The 13993-nt window shown below is 52.9% G+C and overlaps 5 protein-coding genes across 5 annotated transcripts; 2 read left to right on the top strand and 3 right to left on the bottom strand.

The window, feature by feature from the left end:
• Window positions 1–647: 647 nt before the first annotated feature.
• QC761_302900 (uncharacterized protein) lies at window positions 648–2659 on the top strand. Its single transcript, XM_062877431.1, has 3 exons — window positions 648–1910; window positions 1969–2246; window positions 2293–2659. Exons 1-3 carry the CDS (start codon window positions 831–833, stop codon window positions 2465–2467), a joined length of 1533 nt encoding a protein of 510 aa, XP_062733198.1. The 5' UTR covers window positions 648–830; the 3' UTR covers window positions 2468–2659.
• Window positions 2660–3774: 1115 nt separating this feature from the next.
• On the top strand, window positions 3775–5109 carry QC761_302890 (uncharacterized protein; the record flags this gene model as incomplete). The annotated part of the gene is made up of 1 exon (XM_062877430.1): window positions 3775–5109. The coding sequence occupies one exon, from the start codon at window positions 3775–3777 to the stop codon at window positions 5107–5109; it is 1335 nt and encodes a 444-aa protein (XP_062733197.1).
• Window positions 5110–6434: 1325 nt separating this feature from the next.
• On the bottom strand, window positions 6435–7048 carry QC761_302880 (uncharacterized protein; the record flags this gene model as incomplete). The annotated part of the gene is made up of 2 exons (XM_062877429.1): window positions 6435–6797; window positions 6900–7048. The coding sequence occupies 2 exons, from the start codon at window positions 7046–7048 to the stop codon at window positions 6446–6448; spliced, it is 501 nt and encodes a 166-aa protein (XP_062733196.1). The 3' UTR covers window positions 6435–6445.
• A 707-nt stretch (window positions 7049–7755) lies between these two features.
• Window positions 7756–9226, bottom strand: QC761_0050390 (uncharacterized protein; the record flags this gene model as incomplete). Its single annotated transcript, XM_062872471.1, has 2 exons — window positions 7756–8031; window positions 8090–9226. 2 exons carry the CDS (start codon window positions 9224–9226, stop codon window positions 7756–7758), a joined length of 1413 nt encoding a protein of 470 aa, XP_062733195.1.
• Window positions 9227–10218: 992 nt separating this feature from the next.
• Window positions 10219–11635, bottom strand: QC761_302860 (uncharacterized protein; the record flags this gene model as incomplete). The annotated part of the gene is made up of 5 exons (XM_062877428.1): window positions 11409–11635; window positions 11279–11349; window positions 11009–11220; window positions 10585–10955; window positions 10219–10490 (listed from the first exon to the last, which is right to left on the bottom strand). The coding sequence occupies exons 1-5, from the start codon at window positions 11437–11439 to the stop codon at window positions 10219–10221; spliced, it is 957 nt and encodes a 318-aa protein (XP_062733194.1). The 5' UTR covers window positions 11440–11635.
• Window positions 11636–13993: the final 2358 nt, after the last annotated feature.

Here is a 13993-nt window from a genome sequence, read left to right as displayed (position 1 = left end):
GCGGTCTTGCCCACTGAACCTAGGTCCACAGCATCGCAAGCGGGCTTGTCCTTTCACTGGACCTCTAATCGCCCCGAACCTTCCAGGTTGCTCTGACTGTGTACCTGCTCCGTCCTGCACCGCACGAGGCAAGAATCACCGCCTCGCCAGAATCGCCGATGGGTTGGCCACTTTTCCTCAAGTATCTCTCAACAATGTATACCAATCTGGTACAAGACGGCATGCCATACAGCTATCTGTGATGAGACGTCTCTCTGTGCCGATTTTCTATACTCTAGGAGCCTTCCCAGCACCCACGTTCTGTCACCAAGGTACCACAGCTTTCCATCCCGGCAGGATTACAGTCTAGACCAGAGCTTCTTGTACTGTATGGGCATGTTGTAGGCTCAGACACCATGGGAGGTTGACGAAGTAGATCTGTCTATCGGACACCTAGTAAACGAGTGCCCTTACCGTCAAATTCGCCAGTGTGATACAACAAAGATGTTGTGGTACCGCGTCCGGGGCTTCAGCTCCCTCCGGCGATGTTGGTTCGATAGGTCCCTGCACCATGCTGTCCGATTGGTTGCTCATGCTCTGTGATAACAGCCGTGGCCGTCGGGCTTGGCTTGGCCCAGTATCCAATACGATATTGGTTCTGCTGGTTCGTCGTACTGCTTCAGCTTACCCCTCTTTGAACACCCAGGGAGATCAAACTGGCAACTGACCTTTGTTCATCCTAGATAGTACTTACTCCCACCAGCTCCTTGTCAAAAGCCCTGTGTCGATCGAAGCCAGCGCGAGTTTCCGAGAGTATTCCCTGAATATCAGACGGTGAGAGCGACGTCGCCATGGAGACAATCACACCTTGGCCGCTTGTGGCCGCCATCGTCGGTGGACTCTGCTGGATGGCTACCACCGTCATCTGGCGTCTTTACTTCCACCCACTGTCCAGGTTTCCCGGTCCCAAGTTAACAGCCGTAACACTCTGGTACGAGTTCTACTGGAACGTGGTCAAAAAAGGACAATTCATGTGGAGGGTGGAAGAAATGCATCAAAGATACGGTCCAATCGTCCGGATCAATCCACACGAGCTACACATTCTGGATCCAGACTTCTACGACGAGCTCTACGGATGTGGCGTCAACTCGAAGCGCAAGCTCGACAAGTACGAATGGTGGACCAGACTGGCTGTCGCTAGCAGTTCCACCTTTACGACCGTGCCACACGACCTACATCGACTTCGTCGGGCAGCCCTCAATCCCTTCTTCTCTGTGGCATCCGTCACCAAGCTGGAGCCGTTGATCAAGTCCAAAGTGGAAAAGCTTTCCGCTAGATTGGACAAGATTGCCCAGACGGGGGAGGTCTTCCGCCTTGATGCCGCACTCATGGCGCTGACCATGGACGTGATCTGCGACTACAGCTTTGGGCACGACAGAAAGTACCTCGACAAGCCTGACTTCGAACTGCAGTTCAAGGAGGCCGTCGTCGGTGCGACGGGGGGCTGCTTTCTGATGATGCAGTTCCCTTGGATCCCGTCGTTGATGGAGCGGATCCCCCAATCCCTCGTGAAAAGGACGAGTCCAGGCGTGGCTTACATGCTCGCCCGGCAAGAGGACATGATCAAGCAGGTCAACCCGATACTTGCGGGGACCGAAAGAGAGAAGTCCGGCGCCCGTTCGATTTTCCACGCTTTGCGTGACAACGAGAATCTGCCACCGAGCGAGAGGACGTTGAAGCGAATGTGCGACGAGGCTACACTGTTGACTGGTGCTGGATCTGAGACTACAGCTCAGACGCTAACAAGGATGTTCTTCTACTTGAAGCACGTTCCGCACGCGTTGGAGCGATTGAGAGAAGAGTTGGATGTGGCCATACCAAGCGAGCAGGATATCCCTTCTTGGAGCACGTTGCAACAGCTTACATATCTTGTGAGATTGCAGATCTCTCTCCCCTTAAGCAGTACCTGCTAACCTCCCCGAACAACAGACAGCGGTAATCAAAGAGGCACTCCGGCTCTCATACGGTATCACCACAAGGCTTCCTCGAGTCGCACATGAAGATATCATCTACAAGCAATATGTCATTCCTGCCGGTACCCCAGTTTCGCAGACTGGGTATTTTATCCTAATGGACCCGACCGTTTTTCCTGAGCCGCATGTCTTTAAACCGGAGCGCTGGTTAGGCTCAGGGAAGAGATTGGACAGATACCTGGTACCGTTTGGGAAGGGGTCGAGAGCTTGTCTGGGAATCAGGTACGGATCGACTTCGCACTTCGTGCTGGCATCCACGACTGACATATGCTGTTTTCAGTCTAGCCTATGCTGAAATGTACTTGACAGCGGCCACAATTGTAAAGCGGTTTGACTGGGAGATGTACGAGACAACTTTGGAAAGGGACATTGCTTGCCATAGGGATGCTTTTGTGGCACTTGGAGCTCATGATAGTCCGGGGGTACGGGCTAAAATGTCACGGCGCAAGCTTTAGGCAGATATGATCGGTTGATGTGATTGGAAACATTCTTGGACAGTTGATTGTCTGACTATGACTGTTTCTATGCGCACTTTGACTCTTAAAGTCTCGGTGAGATTATGTCTAGTTCCCCTGTCTGAGTATGTAGCAAAATGGATGGTATCTGGGATAATTGAGTTGAACATGAAGATGTAGTTTCTGTCTCGAGTGATCGAAGAAGTTTTATTTCTCTACAGGTATCGACATAATGACCTGTCACTGGGGGGTAGTGCGACAAGACTGAGCATATGGCGAGGGGCTCCTTCCTTCTGTAGGGCAGCTAGGCCGGAGTGGTGAAGTAGTGTCAGAAAAAATCGCAAGTGTCTGGCCGTTTTTCCTCTTGTTATCAAGAACGTCAAGATGGGGTCCGCGAGCCCTTACACGCCGCCTCCAACGCCTACTCACACGCCTCCCAGGACGCCGCCGCCGACGCCGCCACTAACCCCCCCTCAGGGCCCTCCTCCTCTTCCTCCTCCGCCGCCGCCGCCGCCATCTCCAGCCCCGCCCCCCGTGACCGGCTGCTCGCGCGGCTGGGAGATTGTCGGTTAGCCCAGCTATTCAGTTTTGCTTTCTGCCGATGTAGTATTTCTTTGGCGTTTCCTCGGATGTTTGGAACAGTCAAGTGGCTGTTCTTGACTTCTGGTCGAATTGCTTGTTCCATCGAAACCTCTTGCACTTTCCCGTCACTTTTTGCTTCGAGCTTCTCAGCCATAGGTCTGGGAAGGTCAATATTTAGAAAAATGGCCTCACCTCTATCAAGACTCTTCACATCTGCCATCTCCACTCTATCATTTTCATATGATGTTCAGATAGGCCATTTTCGGAAGCTATGTCTAATGGACTTCTGCAAGTCATGAATCTGGATTGATTCATGCCAAGCAATGTCTTTCAGTGTTTTAGTTCTTACCCAGCCAAAAGCCACTTTAAATCATAGACCCACATTCCCAACGGCGCCTTGTCTTGGCCTTCTTGGCTTTGTTGTCTGGCTGGCCACCGTTTCTTGGCTTTCGTCATCAGTTTGAGCGCCCACTCGTCATGCATTCAGCTGTTCCAAGGCGTCGGGTGCCAGCCAAGGCAATCAAGCACACGACACATTCTAGACCTTTCAGGAACCATATTTGAGCAAGACATCTACCACACCTAGATCTCTTCCCCAGATCTTCTGCGCATGGTGCCTGAACCATCACACCCTCCAAGAGAAGCTTATCAGCTTCGCCCAGAGCACTTCCAAAGCCTCGACTAACACACCACACCTTGTAGCAGACGATATCAAAACAATCACCATGGGGTCTACCGGCCTCTTCGAATCTTTTCTCGGCGCCATCCAGGCCTCCCTCTCAGTCCTCCTCGTCATGACGTATGGCGGCGTCGCGGGCTGGCTGGGACTTCTCGACCGCAAAAGCAGCAAGAAGATCTCCAAGATCTGCGTCCAACTTTTTTTGCCTGCGCTTCTCATCACCAAAGTCGGCTCTCAACTCGACCTCGACTCCGTCAGCAACTATGTCCCCATCGTCATCTGGGGTGTAGTCTGCCACATTGTCTCCTTTGGCATCGGCATGCTCGCCCAATTCGGTTTCGGAATGCCCAACTGGGCCTCCGTCGCCATCCTCATCAACAACACCACGAGTTACCCGCTCCTCCTCATTGGGGCACTACAAGAGACGGGAATTTTGGACACGCTGGTCATGGGAGATGAATCCAGCAAGGAAGCAGTCGAGCGCGCCAAGTCGTACTTTTTGGTGTTTTCAACAATCTCCAACTGCATTACTTTTGCGGTTGGCCCTCGTTTGCTCGAGGACACGGACTCGTGGGATGGTGAGGACAAGGATGGCGAGGACGAGAGCGGAAGCTGGAATCAGGATGATGAAGAAGCAAGTGCGGACGAGCAGACTCGTCTCCTCGGGAACCGGAACAGCTCGTCGAGTGGGCGCGACAACCGGCAGCAGGAGAACTACACGGACGAGCACCCGTTTTTTGTGTCGCAGGAGCAGTGGGATGGTCTCTCCCCTCGTGCCCAGTGGTGGGTGTCGCTTGTCCTGTCCTTTTTCAACGCCCCCCTCATTGGGGCGGTGATTGGCGCTGTGATTGGCCTGGCTCCCCCTCTTCACAAGGCCTTTTTTGCCCCGACTCAAGAAGGCGGTATCTTCACCGCTTGGTTGACCGCTTCCCTCAAGACGATCAGCCAGTTGTTTGCGCCCCTGCCTGTCCTTGTCACTGGGCTTTCGCTGTTCAACTCGATCAAGGAGTTCCGCAAGAGCAGGAAACAAGGGAGGGAAGATGGGAAGCTGAGAAAGATTGTCCCCTGGGGTACGGTGTCGTTTATTCTGCTGGTGCGGTTTGTCATCTGGCCGGCGATGAGCATCGGGACGATTTGGCTGCTGGCGAGGAAGACGGATTGGGTGGGGAGTGATCCTATTTTGTGGTTTACCATGATGCTTATGCCTGCGGGGCCGTCGGCACAGAAGTTGATTAGTTTGGTGCAGGTTACGGAGGGGGTGGGGGGGGAGGAGGAGGGGGCGATTGCGAGGTTATTGACGATTTCGTATATTATTAGCCCGTTGTTGAGTTTGACGGTTGTGGGGAGTTTGAGGGCTTGTCAGGGGGTTTTGGATGGGTGATTCTAAGGGGAGGGGTATTGAAGGGGTGTTGAAGGGATGTTCATGGGGGTGTTGAGGTTATGGAAGGGCGTGCTGTGTGTTTTTGAGGCCTTCAAGGTATTAGATGAGGCCTTAGCATGGGTTAAATGAGGCCTATCAAGTATATTATATGGTATATTGAAGATAATAAGAGGTCTACCAGATATAATAAGAGGCCTGTCAAAAATATCTAGGCGACTCTTTCCAATGTTTAGAAGCCTATCTACCATTCCACAAGGCACCTTGATTAACCGGTGAGGTAGGTTGACGTTTTGAAGACACATGTGAGTGTTATTCTGACGCCCACTAGTTTTACATCAAGGCATCCTTCGTGATTGGCACATGGTAGGGTTTGATGTAGATGCTTTGTCTCCTCAAAAATGACACTTTGGGCATGGAACGAAATTATTTTGCTCACATTTTAAACTTGACAATGCGGAAGACACATCAACAACACTGGGAGTCATGGAAATAAGTTTCTTGTCAATATCCAACTCTCGAGCGTTGTTGAACTTGTTATTTCTATTGACAGAAAACCAGACAGTAATTGTATACCACCAAGACACGACCTAGACCCGTCTTACCATGACCGGGCTAAACCATTAGACATTGTCCGCTTAGACTCCGGTTGCCCAAGTACACCACCCATCCCGTCTTCATCAACCATCACGACATCCAATCGACCAACACGGCCACGCCCCGTCCCCAGCCCTCCACGAGAATAACCATTTTCCTCCCTGGTATAACCATCTCACCAATACCCGCACCAAGATGGCCACCGAATCACCTGCCAACCATCACCCAACCTATTCACAAACTCCCGCCCGTCAACGTGTAACCCCTTTCGCGGTCCTGTACTCGGGCGCGAGCGAACACAAAGTGAAGCGCACACCACTCTGGCCTGTGGGAATTCCATTTGACGGCTGCTCTCTGGCCTTTGCGCGCGTGGCCCGCTGCTAATGGTGGTTCTGATGTTGTGGGGTGGAAGGGGTGTAGGAGGTAGGTGAAAGGTGATGGGGAGGGGTGGTGGAAGAAGGAGAGGTGGGAAGGGTGGTGAAAGGAAAGGCTTAGATGGAAGAGGGTATCAGACGGGGGTTGAGATAAGAAGAGACCAAGGCGGGGGGGAGAGGGGGTTGAGGGGCAATGTGGAAAAAGGGTGATATGAGAAAAGGGGGTCAATGTCAACTTCAAGTTGTTACAAAAAACCATCGTTCCAACACTCCGGTAGGAGTTCAGCTCTCTAAACTCCAACATTCAATCTAAAAAATCTCGCCTGAACCCCCCCTCTCTCCCCTTCCCCTTCAACCCCTCCCTCCATCTAGTTCCCCCCAGGGAAATCCACAATCTCAAACTCCCTCGGCCCGCTATAACTGACATCATTATCAAACGGATTCCCCTCGTCGTTCAAATTCACATAGATATCCTCCTTCGGCACCCTATACGTCCCCAACACCCCGTCAACCGTGACATTAAACACCGCGTCGTTTCTATCCGTCTCTGCCCCTCTGGGATGGTTGAACGTCCAGTCGACCCTCTCGTTATCGCAGTGACCTAGTCCTTGATACACATACCCCAGCCAGGTTGCGCCTGAGAAGCCTAGCTCGACTGAGGCCCAACAGTAGACTGGGGGGGTGGAGGGGAGGGTGGGAGATGTGAGGTTGAATTCGAAGCTGGGAAGGGACGGGTCAGTATGAGTGGGGAGGGAGAGTGGAGAGGGAGAGGGGGTCAGAAAAGGGGTGATGGAAAGGGGGTGTAGTTGTTGGGTTACACACCGGCAGCCACTGCTCAAATGCGGCTTTGAGGCGAAGAAGCCTGAGATGTGGTAGGGGCCGTGAGCGGCGGCTGGTGCGTCAGGGACTGGCGTGCTGTTGGACAGGCCGACGAGGGCGGCAGCGGCAGCGAGGGAGAAAATCGACCTCATGGTTGTGATATTTTTGTTGAAACTTGAAGGGGTAGTAAAGCAAAGGGATCTGTGAGAGTATGCTAACGTGGATGGTGAGTGTGAGAGGATGATGGCATGAAAGCAGGTCAAGGGTTAGACTCAAGTGTCAATTTATACACACCAATCCCATCCTTTGATCGAGCATATCATCGCAACAACGTCATATCTCGTTGCGGTCGGGTCTTACTGCATCGTATTCCTAAACATCGTATTCATCGGTGCGGACTAATCCTACAAATATCACGGTCCTATTTGGACGCTGACAACAAGTTGTGATTCGTTCTGAGCTCGATCAACCAGACTCCGGCTGTACCATGATCGACCCGCTGTCAGGCAGTGTAGTGTAACGCTGAATTGTTCACTTCAGTGGCGCCAGACCATTGGCTGGCTGGTACGATGAAGGAACCTGGATAAATCCGAGGTGACGGGCTGTACAGTGTCGTGTTGGGCGGGCAGGGCTTATTTCCGGTGAACCCAAAGAGGCAGGACATGCAATACGCCAGTTCAGATGACCAGGGCATCCAGTCAGCATAGAGTTGCGGTGTAGAAACTGTAGCTCTACAACAGCGCCACCAATCAAAAGCTCAAGCCACAATGAAACATGACATGAGACTAATAAGCATTATCAATAGTGACTGCTAGCTATATATACAACCTGTCTACCCAAAAACCCCATCGCAACAGACTTAGAGCTTGTACGCGGCCTTCTTGCCGGTGTACTTGAGCGAGAAGATACCGCGCTCAATGGAGTTGAGGAGGATGTAGCCGGACTTGAAGTAGGGGTAGACGGACCAGGTGCCGAGGAACTCGGTGACACCGTTGACATCATCGTCCTCCGGGTGGCAGTCGAAGAAGCCCGTCTCCTTGAACTTGGCGCCGGTGGGGTCGACCTTGACGGAGGAGACATCGACGACGCGGAGGCCGGAGCCGTAGTTGGCCTGGTAGGTGAGACCATCGATGACCTATTGAGCAGCATGTTAGCGATCTGAACACTTCAAATCTCACAAGAGAAAAACTCACGTATTGGTTGTGGTCGATGGACTTGGCAGGGGACTGGTAGTAACCAGTGTTGACGGGGGCCTCGAGGTTGGCAACGTTGAAGATGTAGGTGGTGGTGTGGCCGTTGGCAGCAGGCCCGACCTTGTTTTGCTCATCGAGCTCGTCGTCGAGGAGGAGGAAGGACTGGTTCTCATCAATGAGCCAGCCCTGGTGAGAGTAGGCATTGCCCTCATAGGGAGTGCGGGAGACGACGGCGGGGGCCGACTTGTTGGTGACGTCCATGACGGTGAGGGTGTCCTCGTTGAAGTTGAAGCAGATCTCACGACCCTTGTAGGCGGCGCTGGGGCCCTTGTAGATGACGCACTGGGCATCGTGAACGTAACCGTCCTGGGGAATGCAGCCAGGGGACACTGGCTTGAGGGGGTTGGAAACGTCAACCATGAACATGCCACCGGCGCAGGGGGTGTTGCGGGCGTTGGCGCCGGAGCGGCCACCGACGGCGTAGATCATGTTGGTCTCCTCGTGGGCAACGATGTTGTGGGTGGCACCGACGCCATCGAAGAGGGTGATGTCGGTCTCCTTGCTGAAGACCTTGGGCTTGAAGAAGAAGGGGTTCCACCAGGGCTTGACGTCGAGGAGCTTGCGGAGGTCGAAGATCTGGATACCGTGGTTGTTGGCCTCGGCGCCAATGTAGGCATAGTCGCCAATGACCTTGATATCTCTCCACGAGACGATATCGGTCTGGGTGTCGAGGCGGCCGATGTACTCGAGACGACCGAGGCCGGTGATCTCAACGAAGGCGACACCGTCGGTCTGACCAACGATACCGAACTCGCGCTTGGACTTCTTGTCGGTCCAGCCCCAGACATCGTTACCGGCCTTGGAGGCGGAGCCGAGATCCTCGTGGGAGAGGAAAGCCTGGAGGTTGACGTTGTTGCAGGAGTACTCGCCGGCCTTGCCGTTTCTGCAAGGAACGGTGCTGAAGAGGGCCTTGTAGAGCTTGGAACCACCGAAGAGACCGGAGGCGCGAGCGGCATCCCACTGCTTGGTCTTCAGAGCCATGACTTCCTCATGCTTGCTGGCGGCCTCGGCGGAGAGGCCGGCAGAGACAGTCGTCGCGCCGAAAGCGGCAGCGGCGACAACGGAAGTAACCTTCATGTTGGCGGTTGGACGTGGTTGGCTTGAGGGTGGATGGATGAAGAAGTGGTGGTGGAAGAAGGAGATCAGAGGAGAGGATGTCCCGAGTCTGACTGACCTCTGTCTTTGTCTTGACGGCGAGGGTGAGGGCCCGTCGGTATTTATAATTGTCGATCAACGGAGACCGTGGGTGCTATTCTTGGAGTACCATGTCAATGTCAACCTCGCCTTTGGAGTTGCTTCCCCTCCCGCTCCTGCTCCTCCTCCTGTCCATCACGGTCCATCGCCCTCCCCAATACTGCAACCCATGCATGCGGGCAGGTCGTCGTTGGTAGAGTTGTTGTGAAGGGAAATCCTGGCCCGGTTATCGTGCTAGCTAATCACGTCAGCCATCTGCTCCTCTGGTGAACTGCCAGAAGAGGCAGGTTTCGACGGCTGATCCTTGACTGTTCGGGTCTAGGGTGGTATCTTGCCGACAAGGCTTGGTCTTGTCAACTTCCTTTCCCGACAGCCGGGCTCCACAGATCCAGGCACAAGGTCCAAAGAATTTGTGGGGGAACCGTTGGAGGTTCCATTCCCGGGCAAGTGTGGTGGAGTTGGCCAAGAGGGTTCTCCGGTTGGTGCGGCGTAGCACCGGTCTCGGCATTGCTCGGCGCCTTATATTCCATGCTTCTAACAGTGGGGGAGATATCGATATTCACCGAGGAGATGGGATGAAGGAGCCAGTAGGAGCATGAAGGACGGTTATTTCCAGAAGATGAGAAGCCATGCAAGCCATGCACTATCAACAGCCAAGCCCCTTCCATGGCCATCCAGCTTCCATATCTCTCCAACTTTCTCCAACAGTCCAAGACTCCCAAGAACTCGCAAGCCTCTCCAGCTTCCATCTTTCGTTAACCCCTCCCAATCCTCCAACCGGCGTGCCGGCCACCTGCTGCTCGTGTGAGCACATGCATGCCGCTTGCCACCCGACATTCGGTCAACCAAATTGCGGCAACACTACCTTGCACTACCTACGGCTTCCCGGCCCAAAACTTCGAGACGAATTCCTCGACCCCTGTAAACTTGTAGTCGGGGAAGATGCGGTTCCACTCATCCGATACCACCAACTCGTCATCCACCAACGCAAGCAGAAAACCCGAAAACGCCGCCTTGGAGAAGGCCGCCCGCGTCTCCTCGTCAAGGTGTTGAATCGCGGGGTGCTCAAGTGGTTTGACCCACGAACCGTTCCATTCTCCTTTTCTGAGGCTATCAACATCCAGCAGCTCAACTTCGAATTTCTTGCCTGTGTTGTGTTATTGGATTAGAGTACTGCCATGCGACGAGCCAAGACGTAGTAGGTAGGACGCCAAAAGATTCAGGTTGGGAGGTCAACAAACCTCTTATCTTCTCCCCAATCGCTAGCTCCTCGGCGAGCGTAAGTGTTTCACCCGCGATACCTCCAATCTTTGGCCACTCGCCTTCGTATTCAATTGCCTTTGCGACGATGTTGGCGACATCCCGGACTGTGGTGGCCGTCAAGCGGGGTTTGAGACTCCCGGGAGCGAGCAACTTGTGGTTTGCAAAGTCAATGGGGAGGAAGTCGTTCGTCTTGAGATGCTTGTTGATGTTCTCGTTGGCGTGGTAGTCAGTGAATATGCCAGGCTGGAACAGACAGTACTCGATGACTTTGCCGTCCTTGTTCTTTTCTCCGAGATAGTCGCGGATGGCCACCTTGCTGGCGGCCCACTGGAGATGAGTGTAGCGAGCACTAGCTGTGTCAGTGTCATGTTGTCGGGTTGAGGCCTATGAAGATGGACCTACATAAACCACTCGCTCGGAGCGAAGCGCTTGACTCCGGCTGCGATGGCGGCGTCGATGAGAGTCTTTTGAGCGATGCCATCGGGGTCATTCTGAACAACCACAAACGAGAGAACAGTATGGACGCCCTGAAGGACCTTCTCCAGCTCAGCTTGGTTGTGAAAGTCGACCTTGAGTGGGGTTGTGCCCTCGACAACTTCCTCTGGGGCAAGTTCCTATCTAGAGTCAGATATTGGGCCAGAGATTGCCTCTGCTACTGTTGGGTTGACTTACCCGGCGAGCAAGCGTGATCACTTCATGCTTCCCAGTAGCGACAAGAACTTCGATGATCTCACGAGCCACCTCTGCAATATCGAATGTGGTTAGCTTTGCAAGCTGCGAGGTGTGGTGGCCTGTGACTTACGGCCCGGAGCGGCAACGGCAATCTTGACCATTTTCACGGTTGTCGAGGATACCTTAGTGTGTCTTGGAGTGGGTGGAATATCGCGATATCGTGTTTGAAGGTATGAAGTGCTCGAGATACAATGGGTACACAATGAACGTATTTATTTGTCCCGAATCGTACGCCAGCAGTCTTACTCCTGCGGAATCACAAGTTGCAGACCACAGCTCCGTGGGTGTTGTCGGCGCCATGGTTACGCCGACATGTGTCGTGCTTGCCAATCACGATAAACTGAACGCTATGGTGTCTGCCTTAATTCTGCCCTTCCGTCGTTCTGAATACGCCGAGCTCTGATACGCCAGTGCGAAGGAATGGTCGCACAAGAGTCCGGGATGTGCAGCGGTGACGGTTCCGAGTCAAAGCTAAGACTGGAATGGCGAAGGACAGTTCAAATGGAGCACTGTCGGATGCACTCGCTTTCCAGATGCCGTAACGTACCGAGCGACGACAAGCATTATTCACGCCACGGCGATCCACGGAGATCCACGGCGCTTTAGGGGGGGAATCATCCGGTCCCGGCACGGCGGTAGCTGGTGCCGTCGTATCTCCGTGCCGTGTTGCAGAAGCTTGGCAAGGAGAATGTCAATCTCTTCTGAAGATCAATGGACGACGTACATGATGACTTCTTCGCTGAGCCAAAACCTACATTTCACACCGCCATCACCACCACCAACGACAACCCCCAAAGTCCCAGCTCCCCATTTTACACCCCCTGAATCAACATCCTGACCGACCTCACCACTCCCCTCCGAGTCTAACCCATCATCAATCTCCTCCTCCTCACTACAACCACGTCCAGACAAATCCTCCTCCCCATTGAACGCCCGCCCATACCGACAAATTTCCGCCTGCCTCAGACAATTATACCTCTCCACCGACCCAGAACACCTCACCGATCGCGGCCGCGCCCCCTCCACACAGCTGCATTCCCAACAATACGCCACATACTCCTCCGGATCTTTCTCCCATATCCCCGCCTCCTCAGCCGTCGCCGAATTCAACGCGTCATATCTCTTGCAGGCATTCTCCCCGGGTAAAACACCACCTCTGGTGCGGCAATATCTCTCGCAGATGCTGATTTTGACTGCGGCAGACGGCGTTTCCTAAAGATTGTTAAACCATTTGAGGTAACGTATATTATAAGCGAGTCGTACATATAAGCGAGTCGTACAGTCTCCACCACCCTACAACAACTATCCTCAATTATACCGCAACAATATTAGGAAGCAACTACAATTATATTAGAAACGGCTGAATCAAATAATTTCCTAGCCTCCTAGCAAGTGCGCGCGTTATGGCCAGGCTTGCCGCACACACCACAGCACCAAACCGTCGTACGAGTCCCCCCTGCACTACCGCCATCCAGCTATATTTCTTCCACTGCCTCCCCACCCACGGCCTTCTGGTCCAGTAGATCCTGTGGATCTTGCACAGTAAGTGATCCTCCGAGCCGTACATGTGTTTTTTTTTTTTTAGCTCTCCGGCGCTTACTTAGTGCCTTATTCGCTTTACGGAGCGAAGAAACCTCTATTCATAAGAGGGCTACTTAATATATTATAATTATCGTACCTTTAATATATTAATTTACAATATTTAGAGTTTACTAACAGGGGGCACGTCGCGTAGGCGTAGCAGTTAATTAGCTATATCTTCTACACCACGTAATTCTAGTAAAAAAGCTCGCGTATATAGCTTAATAATGTATTAAATAATAGTATCCTCTTCGGATTAAATAAGCTTCTTCGAATTGGGTCTTATATCTCGTCGTGCAGGCCGGCCGGCGCGTCGGTTAGAGAGAGTTATAGCTGGTACGCTATAGAGCTTAGCTGCAGCTCGGAGGCTTAATTTTTTGTCCTTTTGGAGAGCCTTAAGGGCTAAGAGTATCCTGGCTTCCTTTGAAGTAGGAGGCATGTTGGGTTGTGGAAAAAATTGATGTTAGGTGTAAGGAGGACGCGTCGTGGTGGAGAGTGTACGACTCGCTTATAATATACGTTAAGTACCTTAGGTATGGGGGTGACAAAGAACAAGCCAAAATACCCAATACCTTCACGGGTAGGGCGGGGGAAAATAATTGAAGAATTCATTGCTTGGTCGCGTACTGCCGTGGTCCACCAGGTGTCGTTTTGGGAGCATGCCCCGATGGCTCCGAGCGTGATGGCTAGGAGGGTTGTGATGGGAGGGAGATACATCAAGGAACTGGGCTTGAGTTAGAGGTGATTTTGGGAGAGCGAAGACGGGACAGAAAGCTGACGACGTGGATGTATGACGAACCCCTATCCAGAACCTCTGAAAGAGATATTGGTTGAAGGCACTTCTGAACAATCCTGGTTCGGTACAGCTAAACAGTGTACAACAAATGGCTTGTCTCAATCACAATAGCTAAGATACTAAGGATTGTGACTTATATCAATTGCATACTGCGGAACTGTCTATCTACACCAGCCAGTTCCTCCGTATATATAGACCTGTGACCTTCGTGGACCGTGGGACCGACCATGGTGCGTCGGTCCATCGGTCCTCTCGTGACTGGTCACCCTGGGTTCATC

The sequence above is a fragment of the Podospora bellae-mahoneyi genome, chromosome 3 (genome assembly GCF_035222275.1).
Source record: "Podospora bellae-mahoneyi strain CBS 112042 chromosome 3, whole genome shotgun sequence".
Classification (NCBI taxonomy): domain Eukaryota; kingdom Fungi; phylum Ascomycota; class Sordariomycetes; order Sordariales; family Podosporaceae; genus Podospora; species Podospora bellae-mahoneyi.
Note: the sequence above shows the minus strand (reverse complement) of the source record. Positions and strands in the feature narration are given on the sequence as shown.